Source organism: Triticum urartu, chromosome 2A, assembly GCF_056163025.1.
Source record: "Triticum urartu cultivar PI428250 chromosome 2A, HENAU_Tu73, whole genome shotgun sequence".
NCBI classification, from domain to species: domain Eukaryota; kingdom Viridiplantae; phylum Streptophyta; class Magnoliopsida; order Poales; family Poaceae; genus Triticum; species Triticum urartu.
Genome location: NC_141874.1, coordinates 351,552,252 through 351,575,621, shown reverse-complemented (window position 1 = coordinate 351,575,621; position 23,370 = coordinate 351,552,252). Strand labels below are relative to the sequence as shown.

Below are 23,370 nucleotides of genomic sequence, written 5' to 3'. Positions count from 1 at the left end.
ATAAATGGTATATTTCTTTACAGAGGGAGTACGCTACATGCATGATGGTGCTCAAGATGTGCCTCCATGTGTGTGACATGGCTTTAGCTTTAAGATTAGACAAATTGTTTTTCTTTTCTTTCTGAATGAGTGCCCAGGCAAGGGTAGGAGCTCGGCCATTTCATATTGTAATTCTTCTGAGAACTGTCTAGGTAATTTTAAGAATGAATATATTTATTGAAAGCTATATGCATGGCTTTAACTCTTCGGTGAGGTATTCCGTTAAATCAAATGTAATCCTCTTGGATTAATTTTCACTGTCAACGTGGTCTTCGACAATGGGATCCTCTCTCTCCCTTTATTACTCCCATCAAGATATGTAGAAGAGGCCCAGGCATCTCACATCTTTTATTTGTAGATGATACTATGTGAAAACAGATTTCTAGATCGCACGTGTAAGAGGAAAACAATCTAATATAAAGTACAGTACGTACTACCCAGCTTACGACGCCCAGACAGAAAAAGGTAAAGCAACTTAGAACAAATCTCAAAGCATACTCAGTTTGGACGCCCAGACAGAAAAAAGTAAATTTATAACAAATCTCAAAACATACTCCAACCTACTATACTGGATTGGACGTGGAAGAGAAAAATACAATCAGAAGCATACACCAACTTGGACTCGGACATGGAAAACATACACCAACTTGGACTCGGACATGGAACCAATCGGGAACCATACACCAACTCGGACTGGCAAAGGTTCTATACTAATATAAATACCCAGCTCTCAGAGATTGAACGCCCAGAGAAAAAAGTGCCACCAGCTAAGTACACGCCAAGCAATCTCCAAGCTACAGCGCCAACCAAAACAAAGGAGCAGTCAAGTATGTTCCTTGTCTCCCGTTTTCGTTCTTCCCAATGAATTCTTGAATCTCACACATGGTATTTGATACTCATCAGTCCTAAAAAAAATGCAAAAATCAACCATGAGATGTAGGATCAAGAGAACAGATTTTTACATAAATTTTCTTTTTCATAACAAAAGCAATATTACCTATGTTTGATGTCCAGTAAAAAAATACCATGTTTCATGCATCTCACATGCCAGGATGCTCATCCGATACATATTGACTTCACATTCCAGGCCAGTCTAGCAACAAATTATCTTGTATTGCATTACAAAAAATTTCTTTCCATCCTGCAGGAAAACATTTGGACCATAATCTCAAATCATGGATGCTAAGGAAAAAAGAAGAAAGAGGGATAGAGAGCGGTATGAACACATGACCGATGAAGAAAGGCATGAGAAACTCAAAAAACGCTGTGAAGCCTATCAACGAAACAAAGTATCAGGAAAGACACCAGAACAGAAGGCGGCAAAATGTGCACAAGAAAAAAAAAAGATATGCAAATATGCAAATAGAAAAGAAGAAAGCAAGAATGGAACAAATTGAAGCTCACCGTCAATCGAAACGCAACACACCATCCAAAGATTCAATAGCAATGAAGAACCCTGAATATGTCGCAACTGAACAGGAGGAGAGCACTTCTACATTTACTGTAAAACACAGGGATCATGTGGCAGCGGGAGAAAGGCAAGCGTTGCTACACCGTCGTAACGAAGAATTCACAAGAAGACATAAGCAAGCTATTTCTGTATCATCAAAAGAAGGTGAATCCATGACGGAAACCTGCAACGAAAACACTCAGCCTCTAGAGCAGCCACAAGTCATGACTTACGGTAATAATCTCAATTTTATACTTGCATTCCAAGTAAATATAAATCTGTCTGTACAACTAACCATCTATTTTGGACAGACATCCCCTCCTTAATGTTTCCAAGCATCAGAGAAACAGATACACCAACACAATCATTATACAATGATGATCACAGTAAAGTAACTATGTGGAAGGACATCCCCTGCACAATGCTTCCAACAATCAAAGAAGTGCATGCACGAATACAATCACTATGCAATGATGGAATCATATATGAGCAAGAAGAAACCATTAAAGAAATAGATGCGGCAGCAAAATCAATGTGCAACGAGGATCAAGGTAAGGTTATCAATTTCATATATGTTCTTTGGCAATTCAAACAAATATATATGTATAGGAAAAATGCATTCTACCACTAAGGGGTAACTACCCCCATCCTTACTGCCGTACGATCTCATCACGGTGTGGAGGATTGATTTTCTTAATGGGTTGCGGGTCGAGGAAAACTGATATTTTTGGAGCCCGATTGGTTGGTTGGCCGGTCCGATTTTCTTGGTACTTCTGATCTTTATTTGGTCTTTGCTGTGTATACATAGTACTATAACCGATCGGAGGTAAGGTGCGTTCAGAAAAATCAGATCTGGATGCAACCTAACAATAATCCTCTTTCTCTTTCTCTCTCTTCCCCATCCATTAACAAGATTAGGATCGATGGAAATTACCAAAAGAGATCAGATCGAGGTACGCAATAACGTGACTGTTTTCCATTCATGTGTCTTGCTAATTGATTTCCCTTTTTCACGGCCAGGCAGTGGCGCACAACAATTTCGTTTTACTAATGGGCTTGACTTGATCCATCTGCTCTCTCTTTACGAGAGGAAGCTGAATCGGGATAAATCATTAGAAGTAAAAGGAGGTAACGCGGCATGCACCTTTATGTGATTTCCACACACGCATCATGCTAGCTAATTTTTAATTGTTCTTATTTTCATGCACATACATCATGCTAATCTCTTTCTGGCTTTTTTTGTTGTTGTGCATGGATCAATTTTCCCTGTTACTGCACCGCCGGCGACGCAACCTGCGACCATGGCTACATTGTACGGGCTATCCCTACTCAGCCTCAACGAGCACCAACAACCAATCTGTGACTGCTCTGACGGGCGGCGGCGGCACCGATAGTGTACGGCTTCATATGGGACGGAGACCTACGACTTCATCTCTGCCATGACAACAACCCATGGGTCACTGCTCCGCGCGGCGGCGGCGACGACGAACGACTGTACCTGGCCTTACGTGTGAATGGTCTCGCACAGTGGTGGCCACGATGATATACATACAACTGCACACAGCCGACCAGTGACTACTCCCGGCAACAACGACGAACGGCTGCTCACAACCGATGACTGCTCCTGTGTCTAGACAACGATGACTGCTCCTGTGCTCTGATGTGTATATTAAGTTGATCATTAAGTCATAGATTTGTGTATGCACATGCATTAGCACGCATCATCATCAGACAAACAACCCATGTCTTCAAAAAAGTCTTCTAGCTAGTATATGCAGTTGCTTCAAGGTGTAGTATGTCATAGATACTTCATTTAATTTTATACTACAGTTACGTAATTTTTCAAGAGGCAATCTCACAATATACTATAGTACTTGTACCTGTACATGTGGAGAGAACATTTTGAATACGCCTTTCAATATCTTGGTATCTTCATGTATTTTGTTCATTCAGACATACTCTTTATTTAGAGTCTATACTCTTGTCGGAGACACTTTTTTTTTTTAAATACACCAACCATATACTCCATTCTTTATAAAATACCATGTACTCCAAAGAACTTCTTTATACACCATACTACTTTCTTCTATATATGTATTTCATACTACTTTTTCATACACTACATTCTTAAGAATACCCTCACTTGTTGAATAAAACTAGGTTTATGAGAAACGAGAAGTATATCAAAAAGCACACGGTCCCCGTGTCCCCATTCTTAACTGAAAATACACATATACTACATACTTTTTCTATGGGACAGATACTACATACTCTTTTTCTACGGGACAGATACTACATCCTCTTTTTTTATGGGACAGATACTACATACTCATTCCTATATAAAGAGTATATTGTATGGGGCATGTATAACAAACTCATTACTTTTGAGAATGGAGTATGTATAACAAAATCGTCTCTTTCAAGAATGGAGTATGAAGGACACTGATTTTCCAGAGAGTAAAAGGTATATAACAAAAAAAAGTACATAAGCTGATCGTTGTTGGAACTTGGAAGTACGGGGTAGATATACTAAGCTACTAGTCACTTATCCATTCAGCGTGATCCATGTGCATGTGGCCAAGAAATTAGCAGATTTGTTGTAGGTTGTTGCAACAGTGCGTTCAGTTTTCTAATTGGTTAATTAAACAATCTAGTGAGTTGACTGTTAACGGATCCATTTCAACCCGGTAAGACATTTTCGTACATGCACAACGGGACAGGTGGCAGCAAACTAAGTAGGAGGTAACTACCACTGCTTGTAGTTAAAATTTGTCATATATATATATATATATATATATATATATATATATATATATATATATATATATATATATATATATTTTACAACACAGGTAATGATGGAGTAATATTTGAAGAAGACACAGACGAAAATGAATACATATTCACCAGTGAAGGTATGCTTAATACAATTAAAATAAATTTGCAACATTACAATACTACTTACTAAATTTAATATGCTGTATATCAAATCAGAGTGGGGCAGAGAAGTGGAAATTGAAATCATAGAAGGCGACGAAGACCTCAACCCTGATCCATATGATCTTGTCTACAGCAACATACCAACAAGCACAAACGTGCTCGAAAAAGAAGAAGATTGTTGTTTCTGCCATGCAACCAAATTCAAGTATGAAAGTTAGGGATTATGCTGCAAAAAGGACAGATAAGACTAGCCAATCCAAATACACCACCGGAACTAATGAGGCTTTGGACAAGCAACGAGTCTGATGCAAGACATTTTCGGCAAAATATAAGATTTTTCAATGGGCATTTCTCGTTTACTATACTATACTGCCAGCTCGACAGAGACACAACAGACATGCGAATGGCCGGTATTTACACCTTTCGAGCACATGGTCAAATATATCACAACATACACTCATTTGGTAATAGTCACTCAGATCCAAAGCATCTGGAACTATACTTCTACGACGATGATCCAAGCTTAGAGCATCGATACCGTCGTTGCCGTGAGGAAATGTACGAGCAAGACAAGCATGTGATTGCAATAATAACAGATATCCTACGCGGTAACCCGTACTCTCAACAGTTTAGGAGTTTGGGACAAGCCCAAAACCTTGAGGACTACAGACTGATCTTGAACTTTGACCAGAGATTGGACCAAAGAACATACAACGAGCCAATCAATTCGGAGGTAGCTGCAGTGTGGATTGAGGAAATGAAAGAAGAGATACTTATGACAGAAATGTAATATTACATGGGAACAACAACGAAAAAAAGCACATTCGATCATATTACGGGTGCTATGATCCGTTATCGTATCCTCTATTCTTTCCAAGAGCTGAACTGGGTTGGCATAGGAAAATCCCGAAGAGGGAAACACGAGAGGAAGATATTGGTGCTAAAAATATCAGTAATGACGATGACCCAGGTAAAAAAAAAATCAAATACTATTACATAAAAATTCAATTTTCATATACACTACCACCTATGCAACTAACTTTTTATGTTGCAATATTTGCACAGATTCGGCCAATGGCCTATGGGCTAAAAAGTATGGACACGGCAGGAATTGCCGATTGGCCGTGTTGACACGGCGGGATACGGCTGGATACGTGTATCCCCCAGTATCCCCTGATTTTCGATTAAAAAAAACCCAGGAACACGGCGGGACACGTACGTGACACGGACGAGATACGGCCCAGCCCAAAAACAGCCATGGCCCAAAACGAAACCCTATTTTTGCAGGAATCACACGCAGCTCTCCACACAACAACGAGGGACTCCCAGGTCCCAGTCTCTTCTGGATCGAAGCCGCCACCTCCTGGAACGAAGCCGCCGCTGTCTGGATTCGCCGCCGCCGCCGCCGGCGACGCTTGGATCCGACCGGCCACCACACCCCCACACCAGAAGGCAGCAGTCTCTTCTCCTGACGGCAGGTAACCCTCTCCAATCCCTGAACTCGCACCCTCTCCTCCACTTCTTGACCTGTTTTATTCAGATTTGATCTTCCATTAAGCTGCTGGATGTTGTGCTTGCTGCTTGCTAGCTGCTGCTCTTTGAATGCCTGTAGATTGTAGTAGTAGTGTACTAGACTACTAGTGTAGTACTGCTTGTCTGCTTCAGTGCTTCTTTTTCCTAGCTTAATATCATCCTGCTCATGAATGCTTGTAGAGCATGTCATCTGGGAGTGGCACAGCTGGGTTATGTCTTCAACTCTTCTAATCTTCTTTACTGTTCGATGTGTTTTGCAAGATGCAACTTGCAATGACATGGGGGGACAAGAATCAATCAAGCACTTGATAAAAGAGACACAACCGAATGGGGGCAGTATCTCTATTCTAATCTTTTTCTCCTTTATTTTCTGTATTAACTCTATATTACATGACATATTTTTATTTTATTTTATATATGCTCACCGTATCCCCGAATGACTGTATTTGGAAAATGCCGTATCCCGTATCCCTGTATGTGTATCCCCAACTTTCCGTCCCCGTGTCCGTGCTTTTTAGCCTATGGGTAACAATGAAAGAATACTACTGTTATAAATTCCATACACGACCAGGCATATTCAACCCAATTTTGCATGGCGGACGCCTTTTCCAGCAGTTTGCCGTAGATACATACAACAAGATTGAAAGCTCCAGACTGGATTACATCTGGCATAATCAAAAGAAAATAAGGGCTGACCTATACCAAGGCCTTCTAGACAGCATTCAAGCTGGAGAACAGAATGGAGATGCTGTCGGAAAACAGAGAATACTTGCCTCGTCATTTATTGGAAGACCACGAGATAAACTTCGTCGATATCTCGACGCTATGGCTTTAGTTAGAAAATATGGTAAGCCAGACGTATTCCTAACAATGACCTGCAACCCCAACTGGGAGGAGATAACACATGAACTAGAGAATGGACAAACAGCACAAGATCGCCCAGACATTGTAGTTCGTGTTTTCAGGGCGAAGCTACAAGAAATGAAGAAGGAACTATTTGAGAAGGGCATTCTTGGAAAGGTTCAGGCATATACATATGTCGTAGAGTTCCAAAAGAGGGGATTACCCCATGCTCACTTTTTGCTCATCATGACTCGAAAATACAAGTACACATGTCCAGAGCAGTATGACAGAATCATATCCGCAGAGCTCCCTAACAAGCACAAGTACCCAGAACTATACAAGATGGTAATCAAACATATGATGCATGGTCCTTCCGGTGCATTGAACAAATTTTGTCCATGCACAAAGAATCGTCCATCATGCAAGAACAATTATGCAAGACCATTTAACGAAACTACGATTCAAGGCAAGGACTATCCAATATATAGGAGACACAACGACGGCCGGACTGAAACGGTCCGAAATTGCAAACTAGATAACATGTGGGTAGTTCCTTACAATCCCTATCTGTTAAGGATGTTCAACTGCCACATAAATGTTGAGATATGCTCAAGCATTAAAGCCGTGAAATACCTCTTCAAGTACATCTACAAGGGTCATGACCGAGCATCCGTATCCGTAACAGACAAAGTAGACGAGAAGAAATCGACGAGATTAAGCAGTACAGAGACGCCCACTGGGTGACACCTCCTGAAGTACTGTGGAGAATATATGGCTTCGAACTAAGTAAAATGCACCCACCAGTCTTGCAACTGCAGCTACATATCCCAAATATGCACATGGTTTCATATCATGGCATGGAAAAATTACAGAATGTTATCGACCGTGAAGACACGGAAAGATCAATGTTGACTGCGTACTTTGAAGCAAACAGATGGTATGCAAAAGCACGAGGCATACTATACAGAGAGTTTCTGGAACATTATACTTGGCAGAGTCAGGGGAAATTTTGGCAACAGAGGAAGCGAGCCGCTGTGTTCCAGGTTGGCAGGATCGTCTCAGCACACCCGGCTGAAGGAGAACGATACTATCTTCGAGTCCTCCTAAACCACGTGACAGGCGCCACCAGCTACAAAGACCTACGAACAGTCGATGGACAAGTAATGCCAACCTTTCGAGAAGCTGCAGAAAAAAGAGGTCTCATTGAGGCAGATATCACATTGGATGACTGCATGACAGAAGCGAAGTTGTTTCGGATGCCATCATCGCTACGACGACTATTTGCGACAATCTTGGTTTTTTGCGAGCCCAGCGACATACGCAGCCTCTGGAACAAACACCTTGATGCAATGTCAGAGGACTACAACAGAAATTGCAAATGCAAACACACAGTCGAACAGATGGTTCTGAAAAATATAGAGACATGTTGCACTCAATGGGAAAAGACATAGAATCGTTTCCTCTTCCAGAGATCGACGAACAGCATGAGATGACAGACGACATACCGAGGGAGATCATTGAGGAAACATCCATCGAGGTGGAACCCGAGGACACATCTTTGCATAAGAACCTAAACAAGGAGCAGAAGGAGGCCTACGACGAAATCCTAGCAATAATTGACGACCAAAGTGGAGGTATATTCTTTGTTGATGGACCTGGAGGCACGGAAAAAACTTTTCTTTACAGGGCTCTCTTAGCCACAATACGCAGACAAGGCAAGATTGCTGTAGCGACAGCCACTTCCGGTGTTGCTGCTTCAATAATGCCCGGAGGGAGGACCGCGCACTCGAGGTTCAAGATTCCACTAAAAATAGACGAGGGGGCTGTTTGTGGATTCACAAAACAGAGTGGGACAGCCAAACTACTGAAAGCAGCATCACTAATAATCTGGGATGAAGCATCTATGACCAAGAGGCAGACAGTGGAGGCGCTAGACAGAAGCATGCGGGACATAATGGACAGGCCAGAACTTCCATTCGGAGGAAAAACAGTCGTATTTGGAGGGGATTTTAGGCAAGTGCTACCTGTTGTCCGAAAGGGAACAAGAGCCCAGATAGTAGATTCATCACTACGCAAGTCTGTCCTCTGGAATTCAATGCGTCAACTGAAGCTCGTGCGCAACATGAGGGCTCAAAACGACCCATGGTTCGCAGAATACCTACTACGCATTGGAAACGGAATCGAGGAGACAAATGATGATGGTGAAATACAACTACCTACAATTATATGTGTGCCAAATAAGACGGATGACAATAGCCTTGATAGACTCATCGACAATGTCTACAAAACGGATAATGCTTCCCTAAAAGATCCAAAGTACATCACGTCAAGAGCAATTCTATCAACAAGGAACGACTCCATAGACAAAATCAACCTAAAAATGATTGATCGTTTCCAAGGGGAGGAGATGATGTACCACAGCTTTGATTCGGTAGAAGACGACCCACATAACTACTATCCACCAGAATTCCTAAACACTCTCACCCCAAATGCACTGCCTCCACATATGTTGAAGCTCAAATTGCCCAATCATACTACTCAGAAACATCGACCCTGCTAATGGACTATGCAACGACACAAAGTTGGTCGTACGTGGATTTCAAAAAAATACAATTGACGCGAAGATTGTGGTGGGACAACACTCTGGAATGCGAGTTTCCTGCCCAGGATACCATTATGCCCCTCTGACAATGACATGTTTCCGTTCAGTTTCAAGAGGAAACAGTTTCCAGTCAAACTCAGTTTTGCAATGACAGTAAATAAATTACAAGGCCAGACAATACCAAATGTCGGCATCTACCTGCCTGAACCGGTTTCCTCACATGGTCAACTATATGTCGCACTATCTAGAGCAACCGCGACATCAAACATAAAGATACTAACAGGTACACATGATGAGAGCAAGCAGAAGAACAAAAAGACCAGCATAGACGACACATACACAAAGGGAGAGAAGAAAAAGAGAAAGAAAAAAACCAGTACAAGCGGGACATATACAAAAAATATTGTCTACAAGGAAGTCCTAACCAAATAGGTAATACAACCTTTCAATTTCTTCTTCAAAATTTCAATTACTACTTGAAAGGATCGTCATTTAAAAAAAAATAAAGTGTTTATATTTCAAATTACATTCTTCATTTTCTAACCTTAAACATACTACTTGGATTCTACAGAAACATTGCAGCCAGATGACAACTTCGCAGTTAGAATTCAGAACTTCATCGTCTTCAAGGAGACAAGACTCATTTGTGTATATACAAACAATTCATGATTTCATTCTCGTGTACAATGTCCTCAAGAACAAAATCATTCAAAGTTTTATTAATCATGTGTCAACCAAACTCATTGATGGTTTTGCTACAACCAACACTTTACTTTCAATTTAATTTGTGATTATATCCAACTCCCAATGCTTATATATGTGATGTACATAGACTGCTAACCCTGCTCAAACTGAAATACATCTATTTGACATTTAAAAACAACCAGAAAGAATGAATATTCATGCAAAAAGTACCACAAAGTAACAAAACAAATCACAAAGTAACAAAAGGAGAACAGGATCAGATCAAATTCTATTTTTTGCAACCAAACTCATTGATGGTTTTGCTACAACCAAACACTTTACTTTCAATTTAATTTGTGATTATATCCAACTCCCAATGCTTATATATGTGATGTACATAGACTGCTAACCCTGCTCAAACTGAAATACATCTATTTGACATTTAAAAACAACCAGAAAGAATGAATATTCATGCAAAAAGTACCACAAAGTAACAAAACAAATCACAAAGTAACAAAAGGAGAACAGGATCAGATCAAATTCTATTTTTTATGTGATTCTAAAACGACCCTAAAGCTAACCTAGACTACTGATAGTTATTTCACATATTAATTATTATCAAACAAATATTAAAACTAAATCTAATCACACGTGCTTAAGTTGGATCAATATTAATAGGGGTAGGGGGGCTAACACTGCCAATGCCGGTCCCAAGCCCGGAAAAAATTGGAGGGGCCAAAAACAAATTAACACTGCACCTTAAGATCCCACACAAAGCACGGGCTAGAATTTTATATTATACTGTCACTCTGGATTGTTGTATCAATCAGACAGATATGAACTTACTCTGTGAAGACGAAGCTGATGCTTTTTTTTGGTATACTAACATTGGTTTAAAATTTGTTCAAACACTACTCGGTGTTATTCAGAGCTAGAGCATGAAAAGAAGTTAATGTGCTTGACACATGCAGACGGGCCTGAAGAAACTGGTGGAAGAGAAATGTGTACCTGCTTGAGATGTATCCTCTTAGAAATTACTATTGGATAGTAAACATAAACTGGAACTGCACCAAGCAATTGATTTTGCCACATTGAAGAAGATGTTCAAAACAAATTTGGAGCGGAGAGCCTGCAGATTTGTACCAGAGACACTTGAACAATCAAAGAGCAAGGTGAGATTACAAAATGTAATTAATTAATCTTCATTGCAATCAGAGTGGGGAACAAAAGAGAGAAGAGGGGAAATGACACGCATTACCTTTGCAATATTGGAGGCGACGTCACGGAAGCAAGGGGGTCGAGGATGGGTGTGAAGACCAGCTCCCCGTCGCCCTTCTCGAAGAAACCGAGGACGGGGGGCCTCCGGTGGTGGGCGACGAAGCGGTGGCTGAAGGAGGGGGCGGTGGCGACGCCTCCGCATAGCTTGGAGACGAGGGAGGTGCGGAGGAGCGAGGAGGGCAGCGGGGGGACGCGGAGGAGGATCTCCCCGAGGAGGTCCTCGTCGTCCAGCGGCGCGGCCGTCGGCGGGTGGCGGCGGCGGAGGGCTATCTCATCGCCGCCGGCCTCGTGGCTCATCTGGATGTGGATGTGGGGCTCGACTGGAGGGAGACGCTTTTTTTTAGAATACTGGAGCGAGACGCATAGGAGGGGTGAGGAATACACGGGCTGGCCTCACTTGAAAAGCTCACTGACCCTTGGATTACGGCCCAACAAACATAGAAGATACGTACAAAAAAAACCTATGCTTTTAACCCTAAAAACAATTACCTATGCTTGTTTTGAGGGTGAAAAAAAAGATGCCTATGTTTTTTTTGTGAGGGTTAAAAAGATGTCTATGCTGATTCATAATGTTAGTGTTTCTCTAGAATAACTGATGTTGCAGTTTTCTCTCTAACTATTTAGGAGGACGAGCTCTACAAAGATCTCCAAGGAAGCCGGTGCTATTATCCATCGAGAAACGAAACCGGCAGCACCACACCCTAGCGAAGGCGAGCCCCGGCATCGGCCGGCGGCGTCGGTGGCGCTAGAGCCCTAGACGGGTCTGATGCATCTGTTTTTTTAAGACAATACTACGTCTGGTGTTGTGGAAGTGAGTAGACGAAAAAGCAACAGGAAGTGCTCGTGGGCTGGAACGGCCAGATGGATTCAATTAGGCCTTTACATTTTGTCCAATCACTATTCTAACAGACCGGGAAGACCAAAGTGGGCCTAGCAAATGTAAATATCGCATCGAGCAACATTTTTTCTTCTTCTTTTCGGAAGGGGCAATTCCCCATATGCGGATTTTACCCTTTGGGCCATATGCTCCCTAATGAAAAGTAAAATCAAAATAATATTAAAAAATAAAAAATTCTAAAATTTATAGATATTCTGCTTCGACGGTGAAAAAAGTGAAACATTTCACGCCTGGAGGGCCATGGTTAGAGAATGAGGATTCCTTTGAAATCTGAGGAGAGAGAGGTACGAGACGATGGATTTTTGAACTCTAATTGTTGGCTACATGCGCAGCAACGACTCTGAGCTAGCAGCTACCAATAAAACACCTACACTCTAAATGCACCAAAACAATGGCAAAACAAATAAGAAATGAAATATAATATTCTAAAAAACACCTTCTTAGAGAAAAAAGTAATCGTGTTTTTCTAAACAACAAAAAAATTGATTGAAAGAATATTTCATACACAACTACTATTTCATAGAATGAAATGAAAATGACGAGCTGAAATAGATCATGACAAACATGGTTAGGGTATGCTCAAATGTCAAAGTCCAAAATGAAATACTAAGTGTAACCTTATTTCTAACATTTACAATAATTAAATTAAAAAAAGTCTTGAATAATGGCATATGGAGCATGTTATATCTAAATTTTCACCCGGTGCAACGCATGGGCATATGTACTAGTTACTCATATAAATAGAACAATCATTATTCTTCGATTTAAATGAATAACTGTCTCGCTTCAAACAAGATTCAGATATAATGTTCATGCTCAACGCTGGCACCATATAACAATTATTCAGGTCTAAAACTAATCCTGAAGGTAGATATAGAGGTAGCGTGCCGACGGTAATCACATCGACCTTGGAACCATTTCCGACGCGCATCGTCACCTCGTCCTTAGACAATCTTCGTTTAATCCGTAGCCCCTGTTTCGAGTTATAAATATGAGCAACATAACCAATATCAAATACTCAGGCGCTACTACGACCATTAGTAAGGTACACATCAATAATATTTATATGAAATATACCTTCCACTTTGCCGTCCTTCTTGTCCGCCAAATACTTGGGGCAGTTCCGCTTCCACTGACCAGTCCCTTTGCAGTAGAAGCACGCAATTTCAGGCTTAGGTCCATACTTGGGTTTCTTCCCTTGAGCAGCAACTTGCTTGCTATTCTTCTTGAAGTTCCCCTTCTTCCCTTTGCCCTTTTTATTAAAACTAGTGGTCTTGTTAACTATCCATTCTTGATGCTCCTTCTTGATTTCTACCTCTGCAACCTTTAGCATTGCGAAGAGCTCGGGAATTGTCTTTTCCATCCCTTGCATATTATAGTTCATCACGAAGCCTTTATAGCTTGGTGGCAGTGATTAAAGAACTCTGTCAATGACACTATCATCAGGAAGATTAACTCCCAACTGAGCAAGTGGTTATGGTACCCAGACATTCTGAGTATGTGTTCGTTGACAAAACTATTCTCCTCCATCTTGCAGCTATAGAACTTGTTAGAGACTTCATATCTCTCAACTCGGGCATTTGCTTGAAATATTAAATTCAACTCCTGGAACATCTCATATGCTCCATGACGTTTAAAACGTCTTTGAAGTCCCGATTCTAAGCTGTAAATCATGGCACACTGAACTATCGAGTAGTCATCTCCAAAGCACCGTCATGATCTCCATCGTCACCGGCTTGACATCTTGATCTCCATCGTAGTGTCGTTGTCGTCTCGCCAACTATTGCTTCTATGACAATCGCTAACGTATACTGATAAAGTAAAGCAATTATATGGCGATTGCATTTCATACAATAAAGCGACAACCATAAGGCTCCTGCCAGTTGCCGATAACTTTTACAAAAACATGATCATCTCATACAATAACTTATATCACATCATATCTTGACCATATCACATCACAACAAGCCCTGCAAAAACAAATTTGACGTCCTCTGCTTTGTTGTTGCAAGTTTTACGTGACTGCTACGGGCTTCTAGTAAGAACCGTTCTTACCTACGCATAAAAACAACAACAATTTTTCATCAAGTGTGCTGTTTTAACCTTCAACAAGGTCCGACCATAGTCAAATTCGATTCAACTAAAATTGGAGAAACAAACACCTGCCATCCACCTTTATGCAAAACAAGTTGCATGTCTGTCGGTGGAACCGGTCTCATGAACATGGTCATGTAAGGTTGGTCCGGCCCACTTCATCCAACAATACCGCCGAACCAAAATAAGACGTTGGTGGTAAGCAGTATGACTATTATCGCCGACAACTCTTTGTGTCCTACTCGTGCATATCATCTACGCATAGACCTGGCTCGGATGCCACTGTTGGGGAACGTAGCATGCAATTTCAGAAATTTTCCTATGATCACGCAAGATCTATCAAGGAGATGCATAGCAACGAGAGGGGGAGAGTGTGTCCACGTACCCTCGTTGATCGAAAGCGGAAGCGTTAGGTTAATGCGGTTGATGTAGTCGAACGTCTTCATGATCCAACCGATCTAGTACCGAACGTACGACACCTCCGAGTTCAGCACACGTTCAGCTCGATGACGTCCCTCGAACTCTTGATCCAGCAAAGGGTCAAGGGAGAGTTTCGTCAGCACAAGGCGTGGTGACGGTGATGGTGATGTATGTGATCCGCGCAGGGCTTCGCCTAAGCACTATGATGCTATGATCGGAGGAGTAAACGGTGGAGGGTGGCACCGCACACGGCTAAGAGAACAACCGTTGTGCCTTGGGGTGCCCCTGCCCCCATATATAAAGGAGGAGGGGAGGAGGCGGTTGGCCTATAACACCCTCGATGCGACTATATCTCCCACGTGTCGAGGCACGACTTAGAGGCATAATCGCCTTGAAGGCATTTGTCGCAAGTTAGGCAATCTTCACAACATCCCATGTAATATACAATAAAAGGGGAGATAACATAGTTGGCTTACACTCGCCACGTCAATCAAGTACATAAATAACATTACATCAACCAAACACTCATGGCCCGACTACGGCGCCAAAATAAAAGATAACCCAACATGCGACACGGCCCCGATCACCCCCAACTGGGCACCACTATTGATCATCAGGAAAGGAAACATAATAACGTTGAGAGTCTTCGTCGAACTCCCACTTGAGCTCAAACACGTCTACTGGAGCGGAATCATCAAGCCCTGCATCTGGTGTAATAGTAATCTGTGAGCCACAGGGACTCAGCAGTCTCGCACCCTCGCGATCAAGACTATTTAAGCTTATAGGTAAGGCAAGGTAAAATATGAGTGGAGCTGCAGCAAGCGACTAACAAATATGGTGGCTAACTTATTCGCAAAAGAGAGCGAGAAGAGGAGGCAAAGCGCGAGCGAGAAACTAGAGAGCAACCTGCGCAAACATTACTCCAACACCGTGTCCACTTCCCGGACTCCGCCGAGAAGAGGCCATCACGGTAACACACTTAGTTGATTCATTTTAATTAAGTTAAGGTTCAAGTTATGTACAACCGGACATTAACAAATTCCCATCTGCCCATAACCGCGGGCACGGCTTTCGAAAGTTCAAATCCCTGCAGGGGAGTCCCAACTTAGCCCATGACAAGCTCTCACGGTCAACGAAGGAATAGACCTCCTCCCAAGACGTTCTGATCAGACTCGGTATCTCGGTTCTTCAAGGCACTTTGACAGGTTAAAACAAGACCAGCAACACCGCCCGAATGTGCCGACAAATCCCGATAGGAGCTGCACATATCTCTTTCTCAGGGCACACTCAGATTGTCTAAACTTCCGGCAGGCCAGCAGAGAGTTGCCCCTGATAGCCACCGGCGGCTGACAGTTTGGACCAACACTCAAAGGAGCACTGGCCCGGGGGGGGGGGTTTAAATAAGATGACCCTTGAGTCTGCAGAACCCAAGGGAAAGAAAATGCTAGATGGCAAATGGTAAAACCAAGGTTGGGCATTGCTGGACAAGCTTTAATCAAGACGAACTACCAAGGGGTTCCCATTATAACCCAACCACGTAAGGAACGCAAAATCCGGGAACATAACACCGATATGACTGAAACTAGGGCGGCAAGAGTGGAACAAAACACTAGGCGAGAGGCCGAGCCTTCCACCCTTTACCAAGTATATAGATGCATTAAGATAACATAGCAATATAATGATATCCCAACAAGTAAAAAAATGTTCCAACAAGGAACGGCCTCCAATCTTCACCTGCAACTAGCAATGCTATAAGAGGGGCTGAGCAAAGCGGTAACATAGCCAATCAACGGTTTGCTAGGACATGGTGGGTTAGAGGTTTGACATGGCAATTTGGGAGGCTTGAAAGCAAGTGGTAGGCATCGTAGCATTGGCATAGCAAAAGAGCGAGCAAGCTAGCATAGCAAAGATAGTAGTGATTTCGAGGGTATGATCATCTTGCCTGCACAGTTGTCAGAGTTGACTGGATCCTCGAAAGCAAACTCAACGGGCTCCTCGTTAGCGAACTCGTCTTCCGTCTCTACCCAAACAAGACAAACAAATAACAAGGATACAATCAGCCACGTGCAAGGACCAAACAAGATGATGCAAAGATGAGATGCTATGCGGGATGCGATGCGGGATGCATATGCAAGATATGACAGGAAAAGCAAGAACCTGGCCTCAACTTGGAAGTCCAAGTGTGCCACTGGAAAGATGAGATGAAATCGCTTGAAAACGACATAAAGAACGCCGGAATCGGAGTTACGGTTTGGAAAAGGCAAGCGATTCAAATATGGCCACGTTCTGCGATTTACAGCAAGTAGCCATCTAAATGCAATGAGATGAACAAGCTACAACACCCAAACAAGACAACAAAATACATGGCAGGGATGCATGCATGATTTTTAACAAAAGTCTAACGCTGAGCTACGGTCAATTCATCCATTAACAGGTTCAAACAAGCATGGCAAAAATGCATATGGCAAACAGATCTCAGACTTAGAGAAATTAACACTTGTCTGGAATTTCAGATCAGGTAGCACTCTTCGGAGCCACGAAACTACATGCTATAGGATCTGAACATGGCAAAGTAAAGCATGTCATGGAGCTACTCAAAGAGCTTAACAAAAGTCCCTTAGTGACCTTGAGCCAAAAGGGATCAGAAAATACAATTGCAAGCATGTGAACATAGCAAAAACATAATCAGTTTTCAGACTTAGTGAAAACTGGCACATGCTGAAACATAACTCAAGTAGGCATGTTTACGAGCTCGATGCACTCACTACGGTGCAAGTTATGACAAGATAAGCATACACCCATCAAGAACACACAAAATGCAAGCTAGACATGGCAAGAACAATAACATAGCATGCACGGATCAACTACAACATCATCGGCAAAATTGCAAACAAGTTGACAATCTGCCCAGATTCACAAAGTAGCAAAAGTAGAGCTCGATTGACTCAAGCTAGGGTGCTCCATAATTGCAAACAAAGACATGGGTGGATAGAGCACTACAATATTAACAAAACATCCTTACTGATCATCCTCCAAAGAGGCACGGATCACTATGAAACAACATGAACATATGGCATCATGAGATAAACAGCTCAAGGACTTAGTGGAATTGCTAAGTCCTTGAAATCAGAATTACCGAGTGCACCACTTTGCAAGCTTGTGCTAGTCACCACACACATCACAAAAATACATGGGTTGCACCTCTGGAAAGATGACAAACCCTTAACAAAACATATGTAGAACTCATGGGCATAGCATGCACACATTAATCATGGCAAAAATGACAAAAACCTAAATGGAATAGCAGATCTGACAATTATCTCAAGTAGCCCTCTTTTAACAGTGTTTCGGGCATCAAGATGAACTCAAATGAAAATGATGCAATGGAATGAAATGATGTACTCTCTGAGATGAACATTTTGATATGCTATATGCCAAAAACGGAGTTACGGATGCGGAGATATAGCATAATGAATATGAGCACATGGATCTAGAATTTAAGGACTTAGTAGAAATTCACCCCGCGAGAAAAGTCAACCCGGGACACGGAAGCCGAGGCGGTGGCGGATCTCGCCGGAGAGGGAGCGGGATGGTCGGATCTGGAGATCCCGCGGCCGGATCTCGACGGCGGCGAGGACGGCGGCTGCGAGGCGGCGACGGGCGAAGGCGACGGCGACCGGGTGCGACGGGGCGGCGCGGATGGCGGCGGCCGAGCCGGGCAGCGGCGCGCGCGCCGGCGAGGAGGCGGCGGAGGCGGCGGAGCGGCGGAGGAGAGGAGCGGCCGGGGCGCGGTAGGCGGCGGCGGCGGAAGCGGGCCGCGGGGGCCGGCGCTGGGCCGCGCGGGCCTCGGCGGCGGCGGCGGGGCGCGGCGCCACGTGGCAGGCGGGGAGTGGCTGGCGGCGGTGTCCGGCGCCGTGCGGACAATGTCCGGCCGCGCGGAGACGATTTTTAGGGTTTCGGGGAGGGGGATCCGAGATTTTCGAGGAGGACCTATTTATAGGCATAGAGGGAGTTAGGAGAGTCCAAATGAGGTACGGTTTTCGGCCACGCGATCGTGATCGAACGCTCTAGATGATGGAGAAGGGTTAGGTGGGTTTTGGGCCAAAATGAAGGGGTGTTGGGCTGCAACACACACGAGGCCTTTTCGGTCCCTCGGTTAACCGTTGGAGTATCAAACGAAGTCCAAATGGTACGAAACTTGACAGGCGGTCTACCGGTAGTAAACCATGGCCGCTTGGCAAGTCTCGGTCCAATCCGGAAATGTTTAATCCCCACACACGAAAGAAAGCTAGAAATGACCACCGGAGGAGAACGAAGCGCCAGAATGCAAAACGGACAACGGGGAAAATGCTCGAATGCATGAGATGAACACGTATACAAATGCAATGCACATGATGACATGATATGAGATGCATGACAACGACAACAACACACGGAGACAAAAACTCGAACCCGAGAAAATAAAATAACTTAACGCCGGAAAAGGCAAGAGTTGGAGTACAAATTGGGAAAGTTACAATCGGGGTGTTACAACACTCCACCACTACGAAAGGATCTCGTCCCGAGATCTAAGGCTGAAAGAACGCCGGGTACTCAGAACGGAGGTGATCCTCGCGTTTCCAGGTAGCTTCACGGTCGGAATGGTGTGACCACTTGACTTTGAGGAATTTGATTGACTTGTTGTGAGTCTTGCGTTCAGTCTCTTCAAGAATAGCAACTGGGTGCTCACGGTAAGAGAGATCTTCTTGGAGCTCAATGTCCTCGAAGTTGACGGTGCGGTCAGGAGTCTTGAAGCACTTTCGAAGCTGAGAGACATGGAACACGTCATGAACATTTGCAAAGTTTGAAGGAAGCTCGAGTTGATAGGCGAGGTCGCCTCTCTTGCTGACAATCTTGAAAGGTCCCACGTATCTAGGGGCAAGCTTCCCTTTGATACCGAAGCGACGAGTACCTTTCATATGAGAGACGCGGAGGTAAACATGATCTCCGATCTCGAAAGCCAAATCACGGTGCTTACTATCATAGTAGCTCTTCTGGCGGGATTGGGCTGCTTTGAGATTATCACGAATGACTTTGCACATTTCTTCTGCCTCTGTGATTAAGTCATTGCCCAAAAGCTGACGTTCACCGGTTTCAGACCAGTTGAGAGGGGTACGACACTTCCTGCCATACAGAATTTCAAATGGGGCCTTGCCCGAACTTGCTTGAAAACTGTTGTTGTAGGAGAATTCAGCATAAGGAAGACAATCCTCCCACTTCATGCCGAAGGAGATCACACAAGCCCTGAGCATATCTTCAAGAATCTAGTTGACACGCTCGACTTGACCGCTAGTTTGAGGATGGAAAGCTATGCTGAAGCGGATGTTAGTGCCCATGGCCTTCTGAAAAGAATCCCTAAACTTTGAGGTAAAGATGCTGCCACGGTCTGAAGAGATCACTTGAGGAATACCGTGCAGAGAGACAATACGAGAGGTATAGAGTTCCGCCAATTGAGCTGCAGTGATCGACTCTTTGATAGGCAGAAAGTGAGCCACTTTGGTGAGTTTGTCAATGACAACGAATATAGCATCATTGCCACGCTTGGACTTTGGAAACCCAGTCACGAAGTCCATTTCAATGTGGTCAAACTTCCATTCTGGAATGGCAAGAGGTTGGAGGAGACTTGCTGGCCTTTGGTGTTCTGCCTTCACTCTTCTGTAGACATCACATTCATTCACGAATTGAGCGATCTCGCGCTTCATTCGAGTCCACCAATAAGCTTGCTTGAGGTCCTGATACATCTTCGTGCTCCCAGGGTGGATGGAGAGGAGAGAATTGTGAGCCTCGTTCATGATCACTTTACGGAGTCACCTTTGGGTACAACAATATGATCCTCGAAGAGGAGAGTATCCTTGTCATCAAGGCGGTAGCACTTGTACTTGGGTTGACTCTTGGCAATCCCAATCTTCACCTTTTTCACCATAGCATCAAGAAGTTGGGCTTGGCGAATCTGGTCTTCTAAGGTAGGAGAGACTTGAAGGTTGGCGAGGAAACCTTGAGGAACAATTTGCAGATTAAGTTTGCAGAAAGCTTCACAAAGCTCGGGTTGATAAGGCTTGAGAATCAGACTGTTGCAGTAAGCTTTCCTGCTCAATGCGTCAGCAATCACATTGGCCTTGCCTGGAGTATACTCGATACTCGGATTATACTCTTGAATCATTTCGACCCATCGAGTTTGCCTGAGGTTGAGATTAGGCTGAGTGAAGATGTACTTGAGACTCTTGTGATCAGTGAAAATGTCCACTTTTCTTCCCAATAAAAGATGTCTCCAAGTCAAAAGAGCGTGCACAACTGCCGCCAACTCGAGATCATGAGTGGGGTAGTTCTTCTCATTAGGCTTCAACTGGCGAGAGGTATAAGCAACAACTTTCTTCTCTTGCATCAATACTGCGCCAAGACCTTGGAGAGAGGCATCACAAAAGACCTCGTACGGCTTGGATTCATCAGGCGGAGTCAGAACTGGAGAAGTGATCAATTTCTCTTTCAAAGTGTTGAAAGCAATGTCACACTCCGGAGACCAAACATACTTGACGTGCTTCTGGAGAAGATTTGAGAGAGGCTTCGCGATCTTAGAAAAGTTTTCAACGAATCTTCGGCAATAGCTTGCGAGACCGAGGAAGCTACGGAGTTGCTTCACGTTCTGAGGAGGTTCCCAATTCACAATTGCAGACACCTTCTCAGGATTCACGGCAATACCCTTGGCAGAGATGATATGACCAAGATAAAGAACCTCATCGAGCCAAAATTCACACTTGGAGAATTTGGCGTTGAACTGATGTTCTCTGAGCTTATCAAGAACCAAACGCAAGTGCTTGGCATGATCTTCCTTGTTCTTGGAGAAAACCAGAATGTCGTCGAGATAGACCAAAACGAAGTCATTGGTGTAGGCGTTGAAGATGAAGTTCATCATGCGAGAGAACGTCGGAGGAGCGTTGACGAGACCAAAAGACATGACAGTGTATTCATATGAACCATAGCTTGTCCTGAAAGCCGTCTTGGGAATATCTTGCTCACGGATTCGAATCTGATGATAACCCATACGGAGATCAAGCTTGGAGAATACTTGGGCACCTTTGAGTTGTTCGAACAGCTCGTTGATGTTTGGAAGTGGGTATTTGTTCTTGATGGTCTTCTTGTTCAATGGACGGTAATCAACACAAAGTCGGTCCGTTCCATCCTTCTTCTTCACAAAAAGAACACCACAACCCCATGGAGAAGAACTAGGCCGGATGAGACCCATTTTCTCTTGAATATCGAGTTGCTTCTTCAGCTCCTTCAACTCTTCAGGTCTGAGCTTGTAAGGACGTTTGCACATAGGTTCCGTGCCAGGCTCAAGATCAATAACGAATTCAACTGGCCGGTGCGGAGGCATTCCTGTAAGCTCTTCTGAAAAGACGTCTTAATATTCGCAAACGACTGGAATTTGAGAGATGGCATCCAATTCACCCTTCTCATTGAGAGAAAACAGACGGATAATATTATCCCGAGCGGCAAAGACAATTACATCCTCAGACGAATGAGTCAATTGAATCTGCCTGGCTGCACAATCAAGCTGAGCCTTGTGCTTAGAAAGCCAATCCATTCCGAGAATAAGATCAATGTCCGAGTTGCCAAGGATCATTGGAGAAGCCAGAAACTTGAAATCACCCATCGAGATAGAAATATCCGGAACCTCATAGTTAGCGAGCAAACACTTACCCGGAGAGACAACTGCTAATGGCTTATGCATAACTTGAGAAAACCACCCATACCTAGATGCAAAAGGTCTCGAGATAAAGCAATGCGATGCACCCGTGTCAAAAAGAACTTTTGTAGGCACATCGTTAACAGGAAGGTTACCCATAATGACATCTGATGAAATCTCTGCCTGAGCCAGATTCACCATATTGACCTTGGCGTACTTGGGGTTATGCTTGACCACAGCTATACTTGCCGATCTGACAGGAGGAGGAGGAAGACGTCTCTGGTTGAAACACTTGTTGACATAGTGACCCTTCTGTTGGCACTTGTTGCACGTGACCTCTGAAAGCGGACGGTGATACGGAGCACTCGATCTTGGAGCTTGAGACGAAGTCTTGTTTTGAAAGCCAGAGTTGGGTGGGTGGGAAGAACCATTGCCACCTTTGCTCTTCTGCTGATACGGCTGGCGGAACGGAGGAGGAGGAGGCCAATACTTCTGCTGCTTGGCCACTTTAGTAGAGGAAGAAGGAGTAACATCTCTAACTCGCTTCTTGGAAGCATCACACCTCAACTGAGCAGCCTCTTGCTTCAATGCCATGTTGTAGAACTCATCGTATCTCAAGGGCTCAAAGAGAATAAGAGCTAGCTGAATTTCTTCTCTTAGACCACCCCTGAACTGGTATATCATGCTCTTCTCATCAGGTACGTCCTGCTTAGCAAAGCGGGCGAGCTTCTGGAACAACTTGTTGTAGTCATAGACAGACAAAGAGCCTTGCTTCAGGTTGCGGAATTCCTCACGCTTGCTTTCAACTACGCTCTGAGGGATATGATGAGCCCGGAAATCTCGACAGAAATCATCCCAAGTGATAA

At 43.7% G+C, this 23,370-nt stretch overlaps 4 protein-coding genes and 1 long non-coding RNA gene across 7 annotated transcripts; 3 read left to right on the top strand and 2 right to left on the bottom strand.

Moving 5' to 3' along the window:
* Positions 1-626: 626 nt before the first annotated feature.
* LOC125537080 (uncharacterized) lies at positions 627-1,558 on the bottom strand. The gene is made up of 3 exons (XR_007295580.2): positions 1,444-1,558; positions 1,037-1,180; positions 627-944 (listed from the first exon to the last, which is right to left on the bottom strand). It is a non-coding gene; the product is annotated as an uncharacterized LOC125537080 (long non-coding RNA).
* On the top strand, positions 1,449-4,864 carry LOC147985081 (uncharacterized). The gene is made up of 4 exons (XM_087543866.1): positions 1,449-1,723; positions 1,801-2,040; positions 4,342-4,404; positions 4,484-4,864. Exons 1-4 carry the CDS (start codon positions 1,486-1,488, stop codon positions 4,645-4,647), a joined length of 705 nt encoding a protein of 234 aa, XP_087399992.1. The 5' UTR covers positions 1,449-1,485; the 3' UTR covers positions 4,648-4,864.
* Positions 1,782-11,696, bottom strand: LOC147985079 (uncharacterized). The gene is made up of 3 exons (XM_087543867.1): positions 11,350-11,696; positions 11,100-11,242; positions 1,782-1,903 (listed from the first exon to the last, which is right to left on the bottom strand). Exons 1-2 carry the CDS (start codon positions 11,664-11,666, stop codon positions 11,119-11,121), a joined length of 441 nt encoding a protein of 146 aa, XP_087399993.1. The 5' UTR covers positions 11,667-11,696; the 3' UTR covers positions 1,782-1,903; positions 11,100-11,118.
* Positions 5,727-12,347, top strand: LOC125537079 (uncharacterized). 3 transcript variants are annotated; one of them, XR_007295578.2, is made up of 3 exons: positions 5,727-5,907; positions 6,143-11,263; positions 11,994-12,347. XR_007295578.2 is itself a non-coding variant. In XM_048700373.2 (2 exons), the coding sequence occupies exon 2, from the start codon at positions 6,353-6,355 to the stop codon at positions 7,547-7,549; it is 1,197 nt and encodes a 398-aa protein (XP_048556330.1). In that variant the 5' UTR covers positions 5,727-5,907; positions 6,224-6,352; the 3' UTR covers positions 7,550-10,130. The 3 variants fall into 3 exon arrangements, 1 of the variants encoding a protein (XP_048556330.1); XR_007295577.2 differs by lacking the exon at positions 11,994-12,347 and having other exon boundaries at positions 6,143-9,839; positions 9,979-10,130; XM_048700373.2 differs by lacking the exon at positions 11,994-12,347 and having other exon boundaries at positions 6,224-10,130.
* On the top strand, positions 8,241-9,365 carry LOC147985080 (ATP-dependent DNA helicase PIF1-like). The gene has a single exon (XM_087541395.1). It carries the CDS (start codon positions 8,241-8,243, stop codon positions 9,363-9,365), a length of 1,125 nt encoding a protein of 374 aa, XP_087397521.1.
* Positions 12,348-23,370: the final 11,023 nt, after the last annotated feature.